This window comes from Podarcis melisellensis, assembly GCF_964234715.1.
Source record: "Podarcis melisellensis genome assembly, chromosome: Z".
Lineage (NCBI taxonomy): Eukaryota > Metazoa > Chordata > Lepidosauria > Squamata > Lacertidae > Podarcis > Podarcis melisellensis.
The window spans coordinates 29,042,237-29,069,092 of NC_138547.1; the positions used below are offsets into that span (position 1 = coordinate 29,042,237).

Genomic DNA, 26,856 nt, shown 5'->3' on the forward strand with positions numbered 1-26,856 from the left:
GTAGATGAAGGAAACTGGCTAAGAAAAGAGGATAATATCGGCATAATATTAAACAGTATTAAATATGGATCCACAATTCATGGTTGGTAAATCTGGGAAAACCATTTTGCCAAATATTCTCTGGGTCAGGACAAAAAAATATTCCAGTAGTTCATAAGGAGCTTGAAAAAAATTACGTCTGAGAAATTTCAACTTAGTCCTACAGTCTCAGAGCTGTTAACTAGGAAGTGAGTTCCATTTTGCCAATGTGGCTTACTTCCTAATCATGTCAAACCAGAAGTAAGTCCTGTTGGGTTCAATGAGGTTTATCCCAGGTAAGTAGAGTTAGGATTGCAGCCTAAAACATGAGATACATCTCCGTTGGGGGTGTGCTTAATGACTCCAAAGACGTTAGCAGAATTACCACCTGAAAACGCTTCCTAAAAAAATAGCAATCCGGGGAGGTGTGATAATGGAAGAGAAAGGATTAGGGGGAAATAAAGACAAAATATATAAAGGTTTTCTGCTTAGATGCTTAATGTAAATATACAATTGCCAGTGTGAAATGGCAGAGAGTTTAATGGAAGATGAACAAAAAGAAAAATAGAAAAGCTTTAAAAAAAGAAAAAAATAACACAGATTTGCCAGTAGGAAGTAGATGTGATCTTCAGCAATCCCCAAATGGAAAAGAGACAAGAATATTCCTTTTGAATGTTTCTCAAACATTTACCTGGCCCTGATGGTGTGTTTGCCTGAGATGCATCTCTCCAAACACACAAATGCACAAACACCAATAGAGTATTCTGCACTGCATTTCTCTAGCGTATTCTGAACAGACTTGACTGATCTCATCTCCAACATTGACTTTGCATCTTTCAGATAAGATGTTTTTCATCAAAGGTAGTCCTCTAGTAATACTACATCCACACTCAATACATGTGGGACCTGTGACAAAATGTTGCAGTGTGGAACTCACCTGTTCAGGATTTCAGCCAGCCAGTCAGGTCCACCCTTTTCTAGGGCCTACCATTGCACTCCATTCCCTCTCCCACAGTTTCCATTTCCTTCCTCTAATAGTCAGCAACAATTCTATGTCCACTGAGCATGCTCAGTCAGTCCTCAACTGACATGTTTCTATCTACATACATCCTTTAGGGGAATTCTAGTTCTTATGGAGTGAGCTCACAAAATGCATTGGGTCTATAAAAATATGAAGGGGTAGCTAGCAATCATAAATTAAGCACTACTAGGGAAAGCACTTTTTAGTACCCTTTGCTGAATTACATGCATTCCTTGAATTCAATCAATCAAATCCATTATTTTACTGGAAAACTAGGTAAAAGTAGAGATGAAACACGTATGATCTCCCAAGGTGCACCCAGTTCAGCATGCGGTTTCCCACAGTGGCTAATCAGATGCTCTCAGCAAGCCTACAAACAGGGCAATAAATTGATAAGTCTTCCTCCCTTGTTGGTGATGGATAGATAATTTGTGTGCATGGTTGTAGTTGTTTTAGATTAGGAAAGGGGAACCTGTTGCCCTCCAGATGTTTTTGGACTCCAGTGCTCATCAGCTCCAGCCAGCATGGTGTTTTATTCCAAGGGTTATTTAAGCAGCAGGCAGGTGTCTCTCCCACAAGACCATTTAGGAATCATTGCATTAACTTGGACAGGCAGAAATAGGACAGTGAATTCCCCAAAATGACTAAGGGGGCAGTAAGCCCACTCTGTCAAGGGCATTTGTTATAATAGGTCCACACATACCCTACATACACTGCAGCTGTTCACGGGGATCCCACTTATTTCTGCCCATGCAAGTTGTGTGTGTGTGTGTGTGTGTGTGTGTGAGAGAGAGAGAGAGAGAGAGAGAGAGAGAGAGAGAGAGAGAGAGAGATCAGTCCTGCAGCTGACTTGCAATTTTTCCTAGCTGTGACTTATAGGAGTTGTAGTCCACTACCTGAGGGCACTAGGTTGGTGAAAGCTGTACTATATAATAATGTTGCATCAACCTTGGCCATTTGGAAGGAGGTGCAGGGTAGCTCCTGGGAGGCAAAGACTGTAAGGGCCTCCACCACCACTGTAATATGCCCTGATGAAGACACAATCATTAAAACAAAACAAATATATGTTAAGAAACTACCTCCAAATGGAAAGCACCCCAAAAAAACTTCTCAAAACATTGCACGCACACTTGTAATCACTACCAAATTCAGGCCACTTTCTCCCCCACTCCATCTGAATTGAGTGCAAGAGCAAACATTTGGCTGAGTGTTGTCAGGCATCACTAGCTAACCTGAGCTAGCTGGGACTCAGATGTGGAGTGTGCCCCATTAGCCCTTGTGCATGGCTGGCAGTGTGGATTATGTGGACTGGGTGGGCCTGGCATAAATTAGGGTGGCTATGTCTTCTGTTTTCAGAGAGTGGTCTTCTTTTTTGAGACCTCCTAGTCTTGAAATGTTTTTCAGATCTAGTCTCTTTCAAAGACAAAAAGTCTTAGGAAGAGGCAGTAGGAGTCTTGGAGCTGCCCGTTGCAGATCAGGGGCAGAATATCAGCTTGTCATGCAGAATGCCCCAGATTCAATCCCCATCATGTCCAGGTAGGGCTAGAAATGACTCTTGCCTGAAACCCTTACGAACTACTGCCATTAAGATAAATGGCCTTAAATTTATTGCCTTTATCTCTGTTGCATTCTAAAAATACTTCAAATATGTTTATACTTACAAAACTCATGGCAGTACTCCTGTACAAGCACACAGAAAATGCTCCATAACTCACAACCCGACCATCCCAGTTCTCTTTCACCACTACTGTTTATTAAGAACATTAGAAGAGCCTGCTGGATCAGACCAATAGCCCATCTATACCAGTAATGTGTTCTCACAGTAGCTGACCAGTTGCTTCTGAGAAACCAGCAAGCAGGAGGTAAACACAAGAGCACTCTCCCCTCCTGAATACCAGCAACTGGTATTCAAAAGCATTGCCGCCTCCAGCTTATTGACTGAAGAATATATGAAGAGCTTAGACACATCAGATCGAAGTCCCACCTCCTCTAACATCCTGAGTCCTACAGTGGTGAGTCAACAGCTTTAGGAACATTTTACTGGAACATCATAGGGTGCGTGCAAAATGGTGGCCATGCTACCAACACAGTTGCCTCCACTGCCACTAAACCCTGCCAGGTGGACAAGGGGAGCTGTGCTGCCACTTACAGTGAGTCCCACTCCATAAGAAACAGTTCAGATGTTTCACCTTCCACTGGAGAAATGTGATTCCTCTTACCTTCAGAGAACCATAGAATAGAAAGTTGGAAGGGAACCTGAGAGCCCTCTAGTTCTAGTCCAACCACCTACAATGAATGGAACTTTTGCCCAATATGGGGCTCAAACCCACAACCCTGAGATTAAGAGTCTCACGCCCTACCGACTGAGCTAACTAGGGAGTGGTTTTTCCAGTGGCTTTTCCAGTTTCTCAGCCCGCAAATAGGGTGGAGAATTTCAAGAGGCCTCTTGCACATAATTCACATGTTAAACCATCAGTGATTTAATCTTATTTGAAATAACATGATGTTTGATTGCTTCATGCCGTGGCTGCAAGCTGTCTTGAAGACCCAGTGGTTGGAAGGTGGGATATATACTTTTAAATGAACAAATACATATTAATTGTAAAGCATCTTTTACTCCCTGCAGCACTGGTGCTGAAAATGAAGTGAACATGGAATTAAACCGCCCCACTTTAAGATAAATTATTGCCTCATCCAGAAGTCTTCTACAAATAGTAATGGAAGGGTCCAGGCCTTCACTGCTCCCCCTCTAATTCTAACTCTGTATCACAGGGATAAATAGAGTGGTTGTTTGCTTCCTGGCTGTGTTGGTTCTCCAGCAGATATGCTATTAATTAGGAGTCCTTGGACGGACTCCTAAATGGACAGGTTCTCCAGAAATTGGTAGTCAAGCACCAGGCTTTACATTTAGAAGATTACATGGATTTTTTGGCATTTCCAGCTGCTGAGAAAGATCCTCGGCCTGAGACTAGGGATGGGGAACAAATTCTATCCTGTTCACATTTAAAGGTGAACCTAACGATCTAAAGGTGAACCTAACGGACCTGCACTTTCTAAAACAAAACACAAATCGGAGCGCAACTATTCTTTGAAATTGGCACTACTCTGAATTATGCAATGCATTTCTCCAGCCAAATAATGTACTCCAAAATGCACATGCTACAGAAACGTGTGCATAAAAATGCATTTATTGATGTAAATATCATACAAAAGTGTCTTGTATCAGGGAAAACTGCTTTGCAAAAATATGTGTTTTAGGCAAAATTGCATGCAAATATTAGAAATACATATGAAAGTGCTGGTGAACTTTTATGAAGATTTCTTTAAATAATAATAAAAAAACAGATGGGGGAAAGGGGGAACAAAATTTAAGACTGAAAAAAATGCAAAATGGAGTGAAGCTGAGAATGTCAGATTCACGCATACCTGAGACCTTGGAGAGCAACAGCTGCTTGTCAGAGAGATCAGCAATACTTGACTAGATGTCCTGACTAAGGCTGCTTTATATGAACCTTTCCCTGCTCATAATACTCTCCTTCTGAAAGAAGAATTCCCCCTTACAGCCTAACCTAAACAGGGCTGGCCCAAAATATTTTGCTGCCTGACCTGAAGGACAAGATGAGGGGATTCCTCTCCATTTGGTCTGACAGTTGAAACATTGGCAGTGGGATAGCATCTCCCTCACACCTGAGCCAGCAAACTAGCTTTGTTGGGAGTGGAAGGCAAGGGCCATGTAACATACACAATACTGTCACCCAAGAAAAGAGAATGGTCAAAGAGGTACAGCCAAGAGGCTTCTGCCTCTCTCCCTTCCTCCAGTATCTTCCACCTGAGATTATTGCCCCACTTTGGATAATGTTAGAACCGGCCCTATACCCATCAGGTTTGTGGAGGAGCAGAAAATGGGATTGTTGCTTGCTGCATTTTGGAATTCATAATGCCAGATAACATACTACTTTTTGGAGGCAATAATCCCCCTTCTCACCACCATTTATTTAGTCAAGTAAGTAAAACAGAGAAGAAAGAGTTCCAAATCAATAACAGCTCCCAGGTCTCTTCTGCTTGGTTTCTCCATCAAGGGTTAAAAAACCTGGACAAAGCCAATCAGACTGATTTTTTTTTCATGAAGTCTACCCTGGTGGGGAAAGGGGTGGGGGCTGGAACTGAGCTGTAGCAAAAAGCTTTTTTCTCTTTTTTACGCCTGGAGCAAATTCTGCATGGCTGAGTTTATAACCCCCTAAAATAGGGTTAATGATGGACAAGCGGTCACAGGCTTAACTGTAGATTGGCAAGACGCCAACTCACACTATAGGCTACCAATGACAACCCCCAGCCAGGTCTAAATTGGATCTGCCCTTGAGCACACAAGAAAAAAGAAAGGAGGGGAAAATGTATAGGTGCATCCAATGCTGGAACCAGCTTATATGGTTTTGTTTTATATATTTATTACATTTTTGTTCAGCCCTTCCTCCAGGGAGCTCCATACAATACATACACACATACCCCATTTTATCCTCAAAACAACTCTATGAGGAAGGTTAGGTCACAAGAGACTGATCAGTCCATGGTCATCCAATGAGCTTCATAGGTGAGTGGTTGTCTTCTCAGTTATAGCGGGGCACTCCACCCACTACACCACTCCAGTCTCCATTGTTTACAAATCTCAGCCTTCTAGAATGGCAGAGTTTTGTGATTATCCTTCTGCAACCTACAGCCTGAGCCTATGTCTGCTTACTTGAAACAAAGTCCCATGCAAGTTCAACCCAAATTAGTATTTTGTACTTTTAGCCTCAATAAGGACTTGCATTCCACCCTACTAGCCTCATGGACCACTCAGCATCACTTCATGTAGAAGTCCCGGGTTCATTCTCTGGCAACTTCAAGCAGAGCTGGGAGAGGCATCTTTCTGAAATCTGAGAGGGTCACTGCAAGCATTGTGGATCATACTGAGTGAGAAGGAACTACTGTCTGGCACAGTATAAGTCAAGCTCCCTGTGTCCCTTTTCTAAGCAGAAGGGTTTTCTGCAAAACAATGCTCACTTACAGGAAAGTGAGAAACTCCACATGAGGGCAGAAGGGCTTGGACTGCAACCCTATACATGTTTACTCAGAAGTAAGTCTTCTTATGTACAGTGAAGTTTATCCCACAAAAAGCTGCATAGGATTGCAACCTAAAGGCTAAGTCAATATGGCCAGAATCAGGCTGCAATCCCAAATTTAGATTGCAATGCTCTGAATGCACACCTGGGAGCAAACCCCACTGAAACGCTATGTTCCGAATAAACATGCACATGGCTGGTTCTGTGACAATGCAATCCTGTGAATGTCTACTCAGAAGCAGGGATGGAGAAGAAAAAAATGGCCTTGCATTTTAATGGGAAATTGCTTAATTTGCACTTCATGAACAAATGCATGAACCAAAACACAGCTACCCATTGAAATTCACACTAGCTCTGTGAGGGGAATTGCGGGGGGGGGGGGCGTTTCGTATCAGGTCTCAGTCCCTTTAACAAGTACAGCTCCCAGAATTATTTGGGGAAAGCCACGGCTGTTCGAAGCAATGTCATAGAACTTTAAATGTATGGTGTGAATGTGGTTTCAGAGCATTACAAAACGTGGCAGGTGGCGGGGGACTTTGCCCAATTTCAGTACTGTTGGCTATTTTATTTGATTTTAAATACATTGCAAGCTGCCTAAAGAGCTTTGGTCGGCTAGCAGGATAGAAATGTTCCAATTCGACAAACAAGGATAAATAAAGTGCTGGATCAGCCCCATTTAGTGCAGCATCCTATCCCCCACACACTCAGCAACCAGATGCCTATGAGAAACCCACACGTGAGGGCATGAGCCCAACAGCTGTCCCCCACCATTGTTCCCTTGTGACTGGTATTCAGAGGCCATCTTGGAGATAGTACACTTGCAGCATGACTTGTCTTCATGGGTAGATTTGTCCTCTGTGCATTTCATTTTATTTTATTACAGTTCTGTCCCACCTTTCCTCCCAGGGAGTGCAAGGTTGCCTCCCCATTTTATCTTCACAGCAACCCTGTGAGGCAGAGGGGACCAATAACCCCCACAATGCCACACGCAGAGAACTTCATGGATGAGTGGCGACTGAGACCAGGGTTTTCCCCAGGTGTGTCTCTCCACACCGCACTGCCTCTCCACGTACTTGCTTGTCCATTTGCCTGTTGCTTTTAAAAAGGACAGGAGCTGGGTCACAGGGAAATGGTAGTGAATCCTTCTGAGCCACCATAATGATCTCCACCAAACTATGTGTTTTCCTAGGTATGTGGGAACAGGCTGTTTGCAAAAGGTTAAGAGGCACCTTAGAGAACACAAAGACCCGAAATGATTTTGAAACTGCATGTTTATCCAGTATGTTGGACAATCTGTTAAGATGGAGAGTAGAAGACACCTAACTGATGTAATTAATTCTAAACTATTTGCCAGCTTGTCTAATGTTTGACTGTATTATTTACATTAAATAGGCATGGGGTGTTTCTTGGGAGAGGTATATGGGGATTGTTTGTTATATGTATTTTTGGAAACTGGAAAATAAAGGAGTTCTGAAAAAAATTAAAAAAGAGAGGCGTGTATGGTGGGGAAGGGGCAGGGCCCACCTATAAGACAAGGAGAGGCAACTGCCTCAGGCAGCAGAATGCACAGATTCAGTAGATTCTTATGTAAATCTTTCCCCTTTTGTTTTTTGATGTAGGTCTTCACTTACCCCTTTTCCCCTGATAGTGGTGGGCATTATTTTGACATTCTCCTCACATGTCTTGTCTTTTGGCCCTAGGAAGCAGGGCTGGTTTTACCTTTCCTTTTTCTAAAGAGGAGGTTCCTTTTATTTAGTGGGAGGGGATACGTATTACACATGCATACACACAGAGGATGTTTGTTTGTTGTGTTTGTGTGAGCTATATCCCTGTATAGAGACATTACACACACATTGACACAGAGGATGTTCACTGATTTGTGTGTATTTCTGTGAGACTATAATATATCACATTCACAAAGAGGATGCCCACCAATTTGTATGTGAGAAACATATACCTCTATACATGGATATTACACAGAGAGGGGATTTTCACTGAGCACACATGCACACATGCATGCGCGCGCACACACACACACTCCTGTAAATTTTTGAGGCAAAAGCTGTCAAGCAAATAGGGAGGCACCATTATAAAGGAGGGGCTGGTGAGGTGGGGGGGGAGAAGAGGAATTGAATTTGCATTCCTTCTGCTACAGGCACATGTTTACATGACCTTTAAAACAGAATTAAAGCTGTATCATCAGCAGCTGGAGGCAACCGGCATTACTAAGGCAATCAAATCAGAAGGCTAAACCAACTATAAAACATAAATTAAATGGAGAGAGGAGCATCCTAATTCACTAGGTTGGCTTGCAAATTACTTAGCCGCTACTAGCCTTCCCCCCACCCCCAACAGTTTGGAGAAGCAGACAGGCAATGGAGGAGGGAGCTGGGATTTTGACTCCTTACAGGGGCACACATCTAAAAAATCATTCTTTTGGATCTGGTGGCCTGAGATCCACATGCCTATGAGTTGGCTTTTTTAAAAAGGGAAATTTAGAATTGCCCAGTGGTAAGTGATTATAATGTGCCTGCAAAACGCGTACCACTGCAACACACCAGTGAATTTTCTGTGTGAGTGCATACATGCTCTCTTGCTTTGAGTCGCATGCTGTGATGTTTAGGAGCCTGCATATAATAGGTGAAAATCCTCAGAACTTGGACTCAGGCAACACAACTGTAAAAGAGTGTGTCTTTCCTTCCCATTAGGAAAAAAAATGGTGATTGTTCCACCGAACTGTAGCTGTGGAGTCTGAAGCGTCTTCAACAGGGTCTGGGGTTCTACAAAAGGCTGGACTTTTCAATCTCTTTTAACATCACCTAACATAAGACAACTTTTGCATGGCTCGAATTTTTGAACTGCCCAAATGTTCTTATTGAACTGCCTATTTATCCCTCTGTAACTGCTCTCTTTAAAAAGAAGAATTAGAAGAAGCCCTGTGTATGATGTTCTAGCTGCTATTGCTCACTGCTTAGTTTCAGTGCCTGCTTGCAATATCGGCAACAGAACATGACACGTAATAATGGTGATAAAAGAAAGTTGGCCTTTTGAAAGAGAGAACTTTAGAAAACTAGGAATATTGTAAGCACAGCAGAGACCAATCCTATTTCCACATGCAACACAGACTTTTCTCTTTGTTCTGGCCTCATCTGCACCATACATTTGAAGCAGTATCAAACCACTTTAAGCAGCCATGGCTTTTCCCATCTAAAGAATCCTGGGAACTGAAGTTTGTTAGAGTTCTGAGAATTGTTAGGAGACAATTCTATTCCCCAAAGTCCTTGGGAAGGAGGATTCGTTGTTAAACCACTCTGGTAACTTGTAGCTCTGTGAGAGGACTAAGGTAACGGTAAAGGGGCCCCTGACCATTAGGTCCAGTTGTGACCGACTCTGGGGTTGTGGCCCTCATCTCACTTTATTGGCCGAGGGAGCCGGCGTACAACTTCCGGGTCATGTGGCCAGCATGACTAAGCCGCTGCTGGCGAAACCAAAGGAGCGCATGGAAACGCTGTTTACCTTCCCGCTGGAGCGGTACCTATTTATCTGCTTGCACTTTGACGTGCTTTCAAACTGCTAGGTTGGCAGGAGCAGGGACCGAGCAAAGGGACCCTGTTGCGGGGATTCGAACCGCCAACCTTCTGATCGGCAAATCCTAGGCTCTGTGGTTTAACCCCCAGCACCACCCGCGTCCTATGAGGGGAATAGGGGCCTCCTATCAATGCTCAGCACCCTTAACAAACTACAGTACCCATTATTCTTTGAGGGAAGCCATGACTGATTACAATGGTTTCATCATACTTTGAACATATATTGTAGATGGGGCCTTCATAAAAAAGAGAGAGAATCACACAGAGCTCACAGATACCAATTTGCACATATAGGACCTTGCCACACAGTCCTGGTTCACAAACACATGTGTTCCTTGCCCAGTGACTTGCATGTATGAATGAGTCACATCAATATATAACATTATAGAAAGAATTTTCACATCGTTCAGGGAACTAGGCAGAGGGCCTTCTCGGTAGTGGCGCCTACCCTGTGGAATGCAGTCCCATCAGATGTCAAGGAGATAAACAACTATATGACTTTCAGAAGACATCTGAAGGAATCCTGTACAGGGAGGTTTTTAATGGTTGGTGTTGTGTTTTATTGTGTTTTAAATATTTTGTTAGGAGCCACCCAGAGTGGGGCATATTATTATTATTATTATTATTATTATTATTATTATTATTATTATTATTAGCTTCAGAGGAAATGCTACTTGCTGGCTTGTTTTTTCAATATGGATTCAGGTCACATCGGCAAGATACATTTAAAGGACATAGCTTCCCCCAAAGGATCCTGGGAACTGAATGCTGAGTATTATCTGTGAATGATAAACTACCTTTCCCATGATCTTTTGAGGGAAACTAAGTGCCTTAAATGTGTGGCAGAAGTTTATTGTGGATGTGACTTCAGTTCTCATATTCAGCTGTAAGGCATCAAGATCAAGCTCACATGTGTGTATGCTGCCCCTTCAGTACTACAGGGTCAAAATAGTGGGTTGTGTGTAGGAATGAGCAATCTGATTGAACTTCATAAAAGATTAGGGTCCCTTTACCCTTGACTATTAGGTCCAGTTGTGGATGACTCTGGGGTTGCAGCACTCATCTCGCTTTATTGGCAGAGGGAGCCGGCATACAGCTTCCAGTCAGCATGACTAAGCCACTTCTGGCGAACCAGAGCAGCGCACGGAAACGCCGTTTACCTTCCTGCCAGAGTAGTACCTATTTATCTACTTGCACTTTGACATGCTTTCGAACTGCTAGGTTGGCAGGAGCTGGGACCAAGCAATGGGAGCTCACCCCGTCACGGGGATTCGAACCACCAACCTTCTGATCGGCAAGTCCTAGGCTCTGTGGTTTAACCCACAGCGCCACCCGCGTCCCTTTCATAAAAGATTACATTTCTTGAAAAACAAAACTTTGTTTTAACTGATCCATTTCACACCCTCAAGTTATGTATATGCCCTCAGAAACATAGGTGTGTAAATACATGGAACACACATGGGTGTTAGCCATCTGTGAATGTTTGGGTAAAATATGTGGAGTCCATAGTACCTTTCTATTTCTCACAGAGTTATGTGACCCACCCCCGCCCTTAGAAATAAAGGGGTTTTGGATCACCTGCGACGGTACTAAACTTTGTCACGTCTCAGGCCTGAAGTCCACTGGGTGACCTTGGACCAGTCACTGTCTCTTCAGCCTAACCTACTTCATTGGCTTGCTTGAGGATCAAATGCCTTGAACTCTCTGGCGGAAAAATAATTTTATTCATTCATTCATTCGTTCATTCATTCATTGGAAAGGCAGCTCTGCCAAAGACACTCACTCTGTCTGGCTCATAAGTCCTCCAAGCTCGAATTAATCCCTGGAAGAAATAACAAAAGGAAGCGTCCAAGAGCAAAGAAGTACCTAAAAGAGATCCAAAATGAGCAGATATCCTACGGGTCTCTTTCCTAAAAAGCCGACCCACACGCTGGTCGACCTGGCTATGAAGCTGAGAATGCCGATTTACAGTACCCAGCTCCTAAACTCCTTTCAGGGGTACGAAATGCAACCTCTGTCTCCCAGCGAACACCCCAAGCCTTGAAAACCCCGCTGGTTTTCATTTGCAAGTTAAATGAAGCGTACTTAAAATTCCTTGCACAACACCCTGGATCATGCACCCATTTCCCTGAAAGGTGCCTACTGCCTATCACTAGAAGGAGTAATCTTAAAACCGGCAAAAAGAAATTCCTTTCAGCAAAGCTGATTTTGGGTGTGCGCATGTAACGTAGCAATCGGCTTCGCTAGAATTTGTAGCGGAATTGTATTGGAATAGCACTTTTTCCTAAGGTGCTTTGAATGGCTCGACCATCAGTTTTTTTAAAAAAAACACAAGAGTTTCAAGTTTAACTGGCTTTCCACTGTGCCTCCCCGTCTCGTGTCTCAATGAGATTGTAAGCTCCTAGGGACAGAGGTCCTTTAAAGAGCCCCATACATTGATAAAGGTAAAGGTAAAGGTACCCCTGCCCGTACGGGCCAGTCTTGACAGACTCTGGGGTTGTGCGCCCATCTCACTTAAGAGGCCAGGGGCCAGCGCTGTCCGGAGACACTTCCGGGTCACATGGCCAGTGTGACATCGCTGCTCTGGCGAGCCAGAGCTGCACACGGAAACGCCGTTTACCTTCCCGCTGGTAAGCGGTCCCTATTTATCTACTTGCACCCGGAGGTGCTTTCGAACTGCTAGGTTGGCAGGCGCTGGGACCGAGCAGCGGGAGCGCACCCCGCAGCAGGGATTCGAACCGCCGACCTTTCGATCAGCAAGTCCTAGGCGCTGAGGCTTTAACCCACAGCGCCACCTGTGTTATATCATACATTGATATAACATAACAATAACATTTACTTCTCTTATCTCGATTCCTCTTCCCACCCAAGTAAAAGTAAAATCCTAAACGGAGGCGAGAACAGGGGAAAGGAAGAAAGCATCCCCCCCCCCTTAAACTTTCTAAAAATGCAAAACAAAAACAAAAGCTTCATAATCTCCTTCCACAACTGAAGGGGATACACTTATCCCGCTTCTAAAACAAAAACAAACAAACTTGCTGTTCTCAGACCCTACTAAGAGCACAGTTTAGGTCCCTACTAAGCAAGGCGATGCAAGGACTGGAGGTGTGAGACTGGAACAACTAGGAGAAGCCAATTTACTCCTTTAAAATTGGATAATTCGATCAAAATGTGTCTGACAGATCAACCACCCAGCTCACATTCAAAGTAATTGCCTGTGCAGCCGCCCGACACTCTCGCGTGTTTACTCGGGAAGAAGTCCCGCTGAGTTCAATGGAGTTACTATTAAGTACGAATGAGGATATAGCGACGCTCTTTCAGAGTTTCACTGAATCCCTGTGAAAGAGGATGGGTTAAAAAAGATACCCAGCACATCACCAACTAAAAGATTGCAACCCTAAACGCCCTAAGCCCGTGTTAATTCGGAAGCAAGACCCACTAGCTTTACTTCCAGAGGTAAAACTGTGCATAGGATGCCGGCCTTACTTGAAATAAAGTCCTTTTGACTAGAAAAAGACCTATTTTAATATCAATAAGCATCACACCATCCAGGTGAATGTGCATAGTTCTTCCAATCCTAAATACACTCATACGGCAATCCTGTTGATGTCTGCTCAGAAGGAAATCCAATGGGGTTTACTTCCAGGTAAGTGGATATGGGATGGCATTTAAAACTGACTTACACCTCTTAGGCTACATTCTTATGCGCGCTGAATCCCACTGAGGTTGACTGCCAAGTAAGTGGGCGTAAGATTGCATCTAAAATTGACTTAGGCATCCTAGTCTCCAATCCTATAAACACCCAGCTGGGAGAAAATTCCAATGAAATCAGCAGGAGTCACTTCTTAGATATATTTTATGAGCAGGTGAAGTATCCTATACATTGTATAGGAAAACCCTGTCAGGACGGCCAACCCCGTGAATTTAGAGATCCTTTCTTCTGAGCGAGCCTCTTTAGGATCGCTCTTTAAGTGTGTGCTGTTGTAAAGGGTGGGAGGTGCGTCATGCCTTCCCCTTTACCATTAGTTTCCTCTAACACCCTTTTTGATCTGAAATATTTCCACCTATCTCTAGGGCTGCCTGTCCGTGCAATTCAGGAATGCCACCCCCCCCCCAAAAAAAACCTGTATAAGAATATGGAACACGTTCTGGCTTCTAGATGCGGTACGATAAGCATGCAAGGATCGTTGTATTGTTAAATTATGCGTACAATGACATGAGGTTCGAAAATAGATGATAGATAGATACTCGTCGAGTCTTCTTTTTATACACACGCGCGAGAGAGAGAGAATACACGCATATTCGGATGCTACAGTTTAAGACAACAGATATTTGATGGCAAAGAGACAGACTAGTGAGATCTCCGCAGGTGTGGCGGGCTACCATAACCGCTCAAGGGCGTAAACTGGCTTCCTAACAGGAGTTTACTACAAATCACGAGAGCATCAGTCAACGGCGAAAGAAAGTGTGTTTGGGGGGAAGGGAAGAGAGACTAGTGAGCGCCCGGTCCAGGACACCAGGTAAGTGCTACCGAGAGGTGAAGCTTACAAACCACATCCACCCCTTTCTTTCTTGCCCCTCCCCCCCCCCCAATTTTGCTTTTCGGTGGGTATGAAAGGAGCACACCGTCACTTGGATTGGGGTGGGAGCGGACTGGAAAATGACACCAGATTCTAGATTTTGAGGGGAGTTTGAATATCCCTTGTATCTAGAAAAACACCTGCAGAAGGAAAGAAGCAGATCCACAGCAGGAAAAAGAAAAGAAAGAAACAAGTTATGTCCCTGGAGGGAAGGAAGGGTTTAGTAGAGAGTGAGGAAGGTGACGAGCTTGGGCAGATGGTTAGAGGTGTAGGTCATGTCTCTCAAGAAAAAAAAAGCCCATCATGTTGTCCCAAGCCTAGGTAAAGTGACTAGTTGATTTTGAGGCAAGGAAAGACAGTTTTTTTGCCCACCCGTAGCAAAAACTTTGCTTTCCCTTTAGTGGCTTCGCTGATGCCCTACTCTCCCCCTCTTTCAATAAAATAAAATTAAAAATAGGTTGGACTTAAATGAACTGGTGGGTGCTTTGGGGCCGCAGTTCCAAGCCCCACCAGTGAGACGAACTTAAGTGAAAACTCTCACGGTGTGCGTTGTATACTGAATGCTAGTGATTGTGGTGAAGCCCTGCTCGATCGGATCTAATCGATCATCCTGTTCAGGGACCAGCCAGGCAGCCAACAACTTCAATGTGAAGGAGACAGTCGTCCCACCCCGCCACCATCTACTAATGAGAATGACTGCTGCTGAATCTGGTGTAACTCTACAACGATCTGACTTCACCCACGAAGGCGCACTCTTCCATTGTCTCCCAAGCCAGACAGATGCCATCCAATTGCCACTGACAAACGATACAGACCCCCCCTTTTTTTACAGCTCGCACAAACGTACACGGAACACCCTTTTCGAATTAAAACACACAGTCTCGAGAGAAGAAGGAACAGCGATTTTATATTTTACGAAAAGAAGTCGCTAGTCCTCATGGTGACAGGGTGGAAAATATTTAAAAGTAGAACCACCTTGAGGAAGGTGGAGCCATATCACATCCCGGCAGGAGGCCTAAATCGGTGGAACGCTCAGGCCCCGCCCATTCAAAGAGGACCATTAATTTGGAGAGCTGCTATCTTCCAAACTGTGAGACGACGTGGCAAAAGGGGAGCCCTGAATGGAACTTTGCGTTTTTGTCTGTTCCGTTCATCAAGCTTTTGTTTGAGATCTGCCGCCTCTTCCAGCGCAGAAGATCCATTGTCTTGATTTGTGCTCGAGAAAATCCCCCCCACCCCGCGCGCGCCCCGCTTCTCCTCCCCTTTGGGTTCATACACATAGTCTCTCCCTATTGCAGTTGTAGGATTATTTATTTTTAAAACTCAACACAGGGGCGGGGAGAAAAGCTTAAACATTTCCCTTAAGTAAAGAGGAGATTGTGTTAGCTCAACAACGCTCCAATCCTAAACACAGTTCTTGAAAGCACACACCCTACAGAATACTGCGAGGTTTACAGTACATCCGAATAGATGTAAATCTACTCTTTAGAAATTAGTCATTTACATGGAAGCTACTTTCATTGGAACCAATATATCACTATTTTCTGAGACTATGTATTTGGGAGGTATAATTCGTATGCATGACAGACACACTTCTTCCTCTATTTTACGCACACTGTTGTTGTCGTTGTTGTTGCTAATTTGTTAAGGTACCCAAAGGGGAGATTTTTAGAAACCATGTTGGTAAACGAGTCCCTTTATGGATATAAATCCGGGGTCTACTAATGTTCTGGAGCCTTTGTACCCTTATTCAGGACTAAGTCCATAATTCTGAACATGACAAAGGGTCCTGCGGACTTGAGTGTGACACAGCTGAAGACGAGCGGCCCCGAAGTCATCCCTTTCCGGGAGATGGGAATTATTTTTGCCTCTTTTTTAAAAAAAAATCCAGGCAAGGCTACACTGAAGAACCAGCTCTGACTACTGTACAGTAGTCACTTCCTGAGCGCTTTTACAAATGCAACTTACTCGGTGTGCATATTAGAAAGCAAATTGCACTAGATATAAGCTGTAGTTCAGTAACATTTTAGTAATACCTAGAGATGGATACGGGGGACGGGAGTTGAATTCTTCTAAGCACAATTTACCGTCCAAGGGCTCAGCTGTGGACCCCTGGAATGTTTCAGACGGCTGTCCAGTTCCCACGACCAGATGCTTCTGAACTTGGATGTTAAGGAAGAAACCAGGACTAAGGCTGGTCGATTGTGGGAATTCATCTATGACCTTATAAAGTAGCTTCCCCCCCCCCCATCCTCCCTCTTTTTTTGTTTTAAAAGTATTTATTTATTTAATTATGCACTGAAGAGACTGGTAAAATGTTTTGGAGAAAGAACGGACGAACTTGAGTTTCTAAAGCTGGCCAAGCGAGGAAATTCACAGCGTCCGATTTAATGAGAGACCAAATCGAACTGTTTGTGGAAGCCACCCCTCTCTCCAATTCGCTCATACACGCGAATGATCCTTCGGACTACACACACACACACACACACACAATTACGCACCCCCATTTTCAGGGTGAAATAAATAAATAACTCCCCCAGCCAACGAATTAAATCCGCTAGAGCAAGTCCCATTTGAAAACAAACCACAACCTCCGCGCCTCTCCTAAAGTACACAGCAACATCCAAACTTTTCAGGTGGGAACACAGATAAGGAACACACGGGAGATGAACCAAGTGGAAGCAAACTCGTTTTGCAGTACGTGTGTGTGTGCGCGCGCGCGCAATGAGGTGGGGCAGAATTAAACTGGCGGGTTGAGGGCGGAATTTGAGGGAGGGCGCTGAGCAGATTAGATTCTATCTTATTTACCTTGCAATTTCTTCTGCCAAGGTGAGGAGATGCAACAATAGCCACTATAGCAACAACAACAATAATAATAATAATATCAAAATGATCTCTCCCTCTTCCAGTATCCCGAACGCAGAATCAGCTCATGTCTGGGCATACAACCAAACGCCATCGAGGTTAGAAGTGGCGTAGCGTGGGTTGTCAGCACCCGGGGCAAGGCAAGTAATTTGTGCCCCCTAACCCGTGGATTTGCGCCCCCTAACCCTAACCCCCAGATGTTGCGCCCGGTGCCGCCAGCCCCCCCTGCACCCCCCACGCTACGCCACTGAGTGATTGGGAGGGACAAGTGCGCCCCAAACAAGAAGCTCGACCCCTTCCCCCCCCATACACACGCTTGCTCACCCCAACACATTGTTGGACTTATATAATTAACATCCACTGCTATTTTTCCTTCGGAGCTCTTTACACCTGTGACAAAACTCGCCCACCCAGAAATATACTTTGCCTCTTCTGTCGCCAGTGGGAAGTGGGGGGGGGGGATATTGCCAAAGATTCCTGGAAGGGGTTAATCTTTGAACGCGTTGCCCCACACTCTACCTTCCCTTCTCCGCCGCCCCCTGCTCTTCCTCCGCTGCTGCATCTGAGTCTAGAGGAGTAAAATGCAAGGTGCCTCTCTCCCCCCCGCCCCCCAAAACAGCAGAGACTTAAAAATATTGGGGGGGGGGGAGAAAGCAATTTTTTGCTAATTGGCTAATATCTTTCTCCAATGCTCCTCCAATTCTTCTCCTTTTCTCTCCCTCCTCTCTTTCTTCCTCTCCCCCTCCCACTCCACAAACTCTGGTTTCGTTTTAAAACCTTGCTTTCGCTTGTTGCAGGGAGAGTACCGGGGTTGGAGCGTGGCTAACCTTTCTAGCCCTGTGGAAAGTGCGGGACAAGAAGAAAACGAAAACAAACCTCTCTCCCCTGTTTAAGAAACAGTTAAACACTCTCACTCTTTCTCGCAGCTTCCTTCCCCAGCATCCTTTTGGCTGTCCCTTTTCCATACTCTTATTTTCCCGGTGGGTTCTCTCTCTCAAACACACTCACATTCACACACACACACAAAAGCACACACTTGTTTCCCACCAAGCGTCTCTTCACAAGTCCCAGCCTTGCCTCTAAAGCGAACTTGGGCGAAAAGGTGAAATTTTCTTTATAGAGGTCGCGACCTCGCCTCGCTGCCTACCGCTCACAGCTTCATGCTGTATTAAGCACAGTCAAAACTGCACCCTTGGAAGTGGGGGGGGGGGGAGAAACCCCCTTCCCCTCCGCCCTCAACAACATCCCGCGCCTCCGCTCTTGGAATTGAGTAGTATCTGGAAAAGTTGCAACTAAATACCACCACCAAATCTCAGCATTTGCAGGGGCGGGGGAGAGACAGAGGCGGCGAGGGTCGTCTGTGTGTGTGTCCCATCTCCTTAGGAAGAGAGAGGGAGAGAGGTTCGAGGGACTCGAGAGAGATGATATCTCCCACAATTGTGTGGCTTATAATTATATTGCAATCTGTTACTCTCAGTATCTGTCTCTCTTCCGTAGGAGAGAAAAACACAGCATGAGAGAAAGAGCGCCTCTGGGGTCATCGATCACACAAGTTCAACGGCTGCAATCCTAAACACACCCCGGGTAAGAGTGTGTAACACAGCAGGCCTTACTCTGGAGTAAAGACGCAGAGGATTGCAGCCTTAAGACTGCGAGGAATTTTTTTTTTTGCATTATGAACCGCCTCCGGTGATTTGCAGTAAATATATAACTCGCAGACACACACCCCCCCCGCAGACACTCGCTCACAGTAGTAACAAGAAGGGATTTCCTATCTGATAAAAATCCGTGGTGCTGGACCGCATGTTAAACCTCCATCCCTGGACACCCATCTACAATATGATCAAGATCCCTTCAGACTGCTCCTTTCAAGTAAATGTGCGTAGGATCGCATTCTGAAAGTCATACACACCTCCAGGAGAGGTGAGGGACGGGAAAGAATGGAAACCTCAGTTCCAGCCTATTCGGATTTACTCAGAAGTAAGTCTGAGAAGTAAGCATGCTCAGGACTGCAAGTTTTACGCAGCAATCCTAAAGACACTTAACCTGGGAGTGAGGCCCGCTGAATTCAGTGGAATTGCCGGATCAAGCTTCGTGACAGCCTCGCTCGCTGGCAACTTGTCTTCCAATCCGATATACTCCTTTCCCCACCCAAGAATATTACGCACCTTTAAAAAGCAAGACGGAAATGTGTGCTTAAAGGGGGGGGGTGTCCCAGCAACAGTGCGAGCTGAGAATTTGTTTGTTTGTTTGTTTGTTTAACTTAGACTGTCAAGTGTGTGTGTGTGTGTGTGTGTGTGTGTGTGTTTGGAGCGAGCGAGAGGGAGCCAGAAGAGGACTTTATTTTACAGACACCTCTTCACTTTCAACACAAACAAACTAATAATCATATAAACAAACAGAAACCGGCTCTCTCTCTCTCTCTCGCTGGTTCGCTCTCCTTCTATAGCAACTTCTCTTTTGCCTCCCAACAAGATGGGATATTTCTTTCTTCTTTTTTCCCTAGAGCTATTCTTACTCGGGCTTTATCCCTGCCATGAAGTGACCGAAGCGGGGTTGGGTGGGGGAGGGGGGGAGAGAGAGATTAGATATGAAAATAAAGTTATTTCTGGTTGGCGGTGGGCCGCGGTGCGGGGGGGGGGGAGTGAGGGAGTCCGAGAAGCCCAACGGGCTTTAAAAAGAAGAAAACGTTCGTATTAACAATTATGATGGCAATAATAATAATAACAACACAGATTTGATTCCTTTTCATTCCTCCTCTTTAAAAAAAAAGGTCTCTCTCTCTCTCTCTCTGGAGTCTATGGGGGGGAGGGAAAAAAATAAGTGACAAATTCTTGCAACAGTTACTCTGCGTGTCCTTAAAAAGTAAAACTCTCTCATGTTCAGACGGGGTCGGGTCTATTGAATGAGGTCCTTTTATTCTGCATGGGGCGATGGATTTGCGGCTCCGCTCTCGCCTTTATGCTTCTCTCTATGGAAACCTGGATCATGGGGAGAAATATGCGGAGCTGAATAGAGCCGAGCAGCAGAAAGGAGCGCCTGAGAGCAGCATCTGTTACACTCGGGAAGTTAGACTGACAGGAAAGCGCTAAAGAAACCCTCTCAAGCAGATTAGGAGGCAAAAGCGAGAGGGGAGGGGAGGGGTGCAACTCCAAACGGATAAAAAACACTCCAGAAAGAGAAAGTGTGGAGGCGGAGGGGGTGTGGGGCAGAGAGAGAGAGAGAGAGAAACCAAAGGATATCTTCCCATTAATCTGAGGCAGAACATGATACTGTATGATGCCGGCAAATCTTGATTTTTTAACATTATTTCTTATAATGGTCTAAACAAAGCCATTTTCTGAGCTTGATTGCACCAGGCCTGTTTTTTCTCTCCTCACTTTTAAAGCTTGGTCAGAAAGTACGCTCCTAGCCAAGTTCATTTGGAAGTTCTAGTGAGGAGGGAAGAAAAAGATAATCGATCCCTCCTCCTCCTCCCTGCCCCCCCCGGCGATCCCCAAACATGTCAAGGAGGTAAAGGCTTCTAGTGGGTTTCCTGGTAGCCTCACTTAGACCTCTCCAGCATCCCTTAAAATGAGTTGGTTTGGGAGTAAGGAGCAGGCACCCCCCCACCCCCGCGCGCCTGCTGTCAAAGGATTGACCTTCCAAGTCAATTGGTATGGGTGGTGGTGGAAGAGAAACTAGTCTACCCTAGGCGCGCTTACTCAGAAGTAAATCCCTGTGGTGTTCAATACTGCTTTTCCTCCCAAGCAAGCTTGCAGCCTAACAGAACAATCACATGTAGTCTCTCTGTCTCTCTATCCGTCCCCTCTATTGTGTTCGGTTACATTTACTCCCTTAGTGTTGCAGCGGACATCATCCGCAGTTTGCAACAGTGCTGCTTCACTGTGTTGGGGATCGGTGTTGGTAATAGCTAACTGCTTTACGATTCCCTCCTCTTCTTGTAAAGGCACCCTCAAACGATGAAAGTTTGATTTAAAAATCGTACAAAAGAGAGGGCGAAGGTTGTTTTGTGTTTGGTTAGGTTAGGTTAGGTTCCACTTTCACTTATTTAGCTTTCTAAATAGACCATCAGAAATAGAGTGGATCCGATTTTCAATATGGTATTAGGCTGGCTGGGTTTCATTCCTGCCTTGCTAAAGATTCTCTCCCCCCCCACCCGCCCCCCCCCCGCGCGCAAAAAATCTGGCCCTTTCTGTCTTTTCAAATTATTCTCCCATCCCAGTGGGGAGAATAGTCTTGCCTTTACAGCTACACACACATACACAACCCATTTCTTACAGATTATTTTACGGATCCAGCAAGGACCACAGTCTACCACGCGAGGAAATAAGTGGAACCTCAATTGCCAGTAACTGTACTTTGCCCAAAAATTGCTTCCACGCTTCAAAGAAGAAGAAGAAGAAAAGACTGTCGAAACCAAAACGGCAGAGCCTCTTCACCACAGTACTGTCTCCCAGGACCCCCTCACAGCAACCAGGAAAATGTTTTTTTTTAAAAAAAATAAAATAAAAATGGAAGTTTCCCAACTTCCTCAATATATTTAAACCTATGCAACTTTTATTTCAAACTTTAACCAAAAAAAGTATAAAAGCGAACAAATCTTGCATTCAGATTCCCTATCCATTGATCTAGACTTGGAAACTGCTGAAAAATGACCAGTAGCTGTTTTATCCTGTATTTTAAAAAAGGAAAAGGAAAAGGTGCAGCTCAAATGAGAGAGAGGGAGGGAGGGAGAAAAGGATAGGATAGAGAGAGAGAGAGATGTGGAAGGGGAAAAAAGCTCACCTTGTTTAGGGCGATATTTTCATTTTCTTGAATTTTTCTCCAGATCTGTCTTCCTAGAGAACTTAATGCCTTAATGACTTTCGGGTAGCTGCAAGCCCTTCTTTTATTTCTGCTAAATATATGAAAATGTATGCAAATTTAAATCAAGCTTAACCTAGGAGCTCCTGCAATATATTTAATGGAATTTCAAACCAATAAGGGAACTGTGATGCAGCGTTCTGTAAGTGCAAATATAATTATGCAGCTAGGTTACCTCCGAAATTATGCACGGAAAGGTCATTAAAAAAAAACTTCGGAGATCCTTGTTCTTTTCTTTTCGTATGTATTAGGGTTTAATTTTCTCAGCTGGAGTACTGCAACAAAATCTAAACGCTCCGATTTCTGATCTCCAGCTAAAACATTTGCAGGAGGAACACACAACAGACTGGATTGTTGCTATTGTTGTTGTTATCATTGTTATTATTGACATAATAGACTGAAAAGGAACATTAAGGGGAGAAAGAGCAGCAACCTTCCACCCCCCCTTTTATTTCTCATTTTTCCCCCTACTTATGCTTTGACATTCCTCCTTATTACCTAAAGCCACGTTTTCAGGAATAAGCTTATAAAACAGACAGCAATACCTTACAGCTTTATGTCAAAGGTAAGGGAGGGTTAGGGTTAGCAGAAAACAATGATAATTTATTCAAACCGTTTGCCAGAGTTTGCGTGTGTGTGTGTTCTGTATTTTGGAAAGGCGTGGAGAAACGAAGCCACTATAACCTCCTGAGTGTATCTAGGAAGGAGGAGAGGGGTTTTCTTGGCACCCGGGGCTGCAAGACGTGCGTCTCTCCTCCTGTCGCGCCACCACAAGTTGTGTGCTTTTCTGTCACAGGCTCCGAGAGGCTTGGAAAGTTGCAGAGCTTGTTGTTAGGGAGCGCGCGGTTTCCCAATTGCTGGGGAGGGGTGGGGGGTGGAGAGGAGGCAGCCGAAGCGTCGGGATGACCAGGGCGACTGTGGAAGCAAACTTTGCACCACCCAACTTAAGGCGAATGGCAGGCAGGATTTGCATTTCAATCAGGCAGCGGGTTAACTGCTGATTTACCAACCAGCCAGCTCAGTGGAAAGGAAACAAATGAATATCTGAAAACTAGCTTCTCTCTCTCTCTCTCTCTCTCTCTCTCTCTCTCTCTCTCTCTCTCTCTCTCTCTCTCTCACACACACACACACACACACACACACACACAGAGAGAGCTGTTTCATTTCTCTTTCTCTGTGTGTATGAGTATGCAACATACCCAAAAGTATGACAACAGTGTCATGTATGCAATATGTATCCCGGATAAGTATTCATCTGATATTCCGCCTGTCACACACGAAGTTTCCTAGGCAAGGTGTAACTTTTGAGGCCCCGGGGAGATTTACTTGAGACAGTTTTGTTTATTTTGTTGTTGTCCCCGCTACCCCAACCCCTTAATCTCCCAGTTGCTTTCAGATTGACTTCAAATTGTTAAAAGGGATTTGGGGGGGTGTGGTATTGTGGGGAGACGTCTATAGATTGTGTTAAGGAGAAGCTGTCCGTCTTGAAGATGGGTATTTAACATCCCTTCGCCTGCCCCCTCCCAAGTTTTCCAGGAAAGGGGTCTATACCTGGAATTAATCAATACAAATTTAAACCATGCCCTCGCATTCCCTTGCCTCCTCCTTTCCCTTCCTCCCACCTCTTTCCCTTTCTTCTTCTCCTAATAAGATCTAAAAAATGAAGTAGCGGCGGCAGAGGGGCAGATGGGGAGGTGGGTGGGCTGAAATAAATGATATTGTCCTGCAGCGGCGAAAGGGTTAACCCAGTGAATCGTGGGCAGCCCGCTCGCGGCAGCCAATGGAACCTGAAGATTGATTCACTTCCTGCTTCCAGACTCCCTCGTTTTAACCCTTCTCCGCCTGCAAGCTTCTTCGTCTCCCTCTTTCTCTCTCCCTCCGTCCCCCCCACCCTTTTGGACGGGCTCAGAGCCAGCCTCTTTGGCGAACCCTCATTGGTTGCGGCGCCCACTTCCCGGCGGGAAGAGGCTTTCGGATTGGCCGCCGGGGCTGCCCGTCAGCATGCGGTTGCTGATTTGGCTCCCTTTAGGCTGGGTAGATGTCAAAGGCTGAACGCATCTCCCTTTGCCACATTATAACTAGTAGGGGGAATCCTGAGCATCAAGCATGGCTACTGCGGCGTCGAATCCCTACAGCATCCTCACTTCCAGCTCTTTGGTCCACGCAGAATCGGCGGGGATGCAGCAAGGAAGCCCATTCCGGAACCCCCAGAAACTTCTCCAAAGTGACTACTTGCAAGGGGTCCCCAGCAATGGGCACCCTCTGGGGCACCACTGGGTGACCAGCCTGAGCGACGCAGGGCCTTGGTCGTCCACCTTGACCGCCAGCCCTCTGGACCAGCCCGACGTGAAGCCAGGGCGGGAAGACTTGCAGCTGGGGGCCATCATCCACCACCGCTCGCCTCACGTTAGCCACCACTCGCCCCACCACACCAGCCACCCCAGCGCCTGGGGGGCCAGCCCGGCTCACAATTCCTCGCTCACGTCGAGCGGGCAGCCTCCTCCTCCCCCCTTGAACGTCTACTCTCAAGCGGGCTTCACGGTCAGCGGGATGTTGGACCACGGGGGTCTGACGCCCCCTCCGGCTTCGGTCACGCCGCAGGCCATGCACCAGGTGCTGAGGGACACCCCGGACCACGGCGACCTGGGCTCGCACCACTGCCAGGACCACTCGGACGAGGAGACACCGACGTCGGACGAACTGGAGCAGTTCGCCAAGCAGTTCAAACAAAGGAGGATCAAGCTGGGCTTCACGCAAGCGGACGTGGGTTTGGCGCTGGGCACTTTGTACGGGAACGTCTTCTCTCAGACGACCATCTGCCGGTTCGAGGCTCTGCAGCTGAGCTTCAAGAACATGTGCAAGCTTAAGCCACTGCTGAACAAGTGGCTGGAGGAGGCCGACTCCTCGACGGGGAGCCCCACCAGCATCGACAAGATCGCGGCTCAGGGCAGGAAGCGGAAGAAGCGGACCTCCATCGAGGTGAGTGTCAAAGGGGTCCTGGAAACGCATTTCTTGAAGTGCCCCAAGCCGGCGGCCCAGGAGATCTCGTCTTTGGCGGACAGCCTCCAGTTGGAGAAGGAGGTGGTGAGGGTTTGGTTTTGCAACAGACGGCAAAAGGAGAAGAGGATGACGCCGCCAGGGGACCCGCCGCAGCCGCACGAGGTTTACTCTCACAGCGTGAAAACAGACGCCTCCTGCCACGATCTTTGACTATGAAGGACCCACTCGGGAACTGGGCAGCGGCGCGGATCCTATGGGTGTGACATTCATCCCCCACTCCTCCTCCTCCTCGCCCTCCTTTTTCTTGCCTTCTTCTTTTTCTTCTTCTTCTTCTCCCGACCCTGCCCAAACCAGGATTTTATTATTATTATTATAATTATAATTATTATAATTATTATTATTATTATCGGTAACTTTACCTTCATCAACCCTTCAGGACAACATCAACCCGGCCACGACATTAAGAAAATGAAAAGAATAGTTTATAATACATACCTCCTCCTCACCGTCATTACCCCCCTCCACCCCGCTGCTCATTCCGGGCAGCCCATATGCTTATTTATATGTCTATACTTATCTTGTTTTTCTTCTGTTTCTCTATCTATCCAACCTTCCCCACCCCCTCGCCGATTTTCTGTGGTAAACATCAAGGCTTTAAAAAAAGAAAAAGAAATCTCCGATACGAAGACAACAGAACAAATGCATTGTCTCTCTCTTTCCATATAGATATATACACAAAACGTGCCTATGAATAACCTTTCAGCGCCTTGGTCTGATCCGATGTATTTCAGGTTTTGGGGTATATATTTTTTTTGTTTTCGCTTTAGCTTGGCTGGACTTGGCTTTGCTCGTTCCTAAACCAGACTTTCTGTATAGCGGCCTTCCGAAGGCCGGGGGTGTCACACCACAACCTGTAGGTAACATTTGTGACCTAAAATTGAAGGGACCCCATTGATCAGCTCCTCCTCCCCTCTCCCCCTGCAGGTCACTGATTTTGTGTAAAGGAGGGGAGGAGGCGGCAGGGGGAAAATGTATTCTAATTTCCCCAGCCCCCATTAGAGGAGGGTGGAATCTAGAACCCCTCTTTTCTAAGCCCCAAAGGCAGAAACAAGAGATGACTAGTCAGAAAATCTGATTTTCTCAACCCTTCTTTGTCCCGCCCTTTCAGATATATTTAAATAACTTTCAGAATTATATAACGTCAACATGGAAATTCTCTTTAAAAAGACTCCTACTCGTCCCCTTCCATATCCCTCCCCATCCATCCCCGTGCCTGATTTTGGCTTGTCTAAACAAAGATCGAACATGGAAACATCACCAGAATAACTTATATATGTTTGAAAGGCCGGCCTTTCCCTGGTCTCTAGCTCTTCGACAATGTTATATATATATATATATATATATACACACACACACTCGACTGGATCCATCCTGGTCGGCCCCTGGAGCTATGGTTTGTAGTCAAACCCGTCCCGTCCAACGCTTAGCTTCGGAATAAATCGGTTTGCCCGCGTTTCTTATCAAAAGTCAAAAGGAAAACAGCAAGGGTTGAAATTAATAATGGGTATGGGAGGTGGTTGGGTCGAGGTGGGGGGGGAAGGCAGTAAGGAATTGGGTTATGGTTTTTACTGATATGCTGCAGATCTGGTCAAAAGCGTTTTGTTATTAAGTTGTATTTTTTTAAAAGAGTTTCCGCAAAGCAAATAAAATGCTATTTTGCTTGTAGATTCTTCCCTCCCCTTCCATGCCTGTCATTGGATGTAGCTCCCCTCCATTTGTGGACGTGTGTGTTTACAAAGGCGCACATTATAGGGGTGTGC

General features: G+C 45.6%; 1 protein-coding gene and 1 long non-coding RNA gene across 2 annotated transcripts in view; one reads left to right on the forward strand and one right to left on the reverse strand.

Moving 5' to 3' along the window:
• LOC309362056 overlaps positions 1–22,087 on the reverse strand; it is a 91,594-nt gene extending 69,507 nt beyond the window's left edge. The window contains exon 1 of the long non-coding RNA XR_014164751.1: positions 21,959–22,087. This is a non-coding gene — a long non-coding RNA (uncharacterized lncRNA). The remainder of the gene's footprint in view (positions 1–21,958) is intronic.
• A 2,002-nt stretch (positions 22,088–24,089) lies between these two features.
• On the forward strand, positions 24,090–26,255 carry POU3F4 (POU class 3 homeobox 4). The gene has a single exon (XM_081897456.1). It carries the CDS (start codon positions 24,143–24,145, stop codon positions 25,244–25,246), a length of 1,104 nt encoding a protein of 367 aa, XP_081753582.1. The 5' UTR covers positions 24,090–24,142; the 3' UTR covers positions 25,247–26,255.
• The last annotated feature ends 601 nt before the right edge of the window (positions 26,256–26,856 follow it).

Excerpts from the sequence above, each read along its gene's own strand:
- POU3F4 (XM_081897456.1), top strand. The coding sequence starts at position 24,143 with ATGGCTACTGCGGCGTCGAATCCCTACAGCATCCTCACTTCCAGCTCT.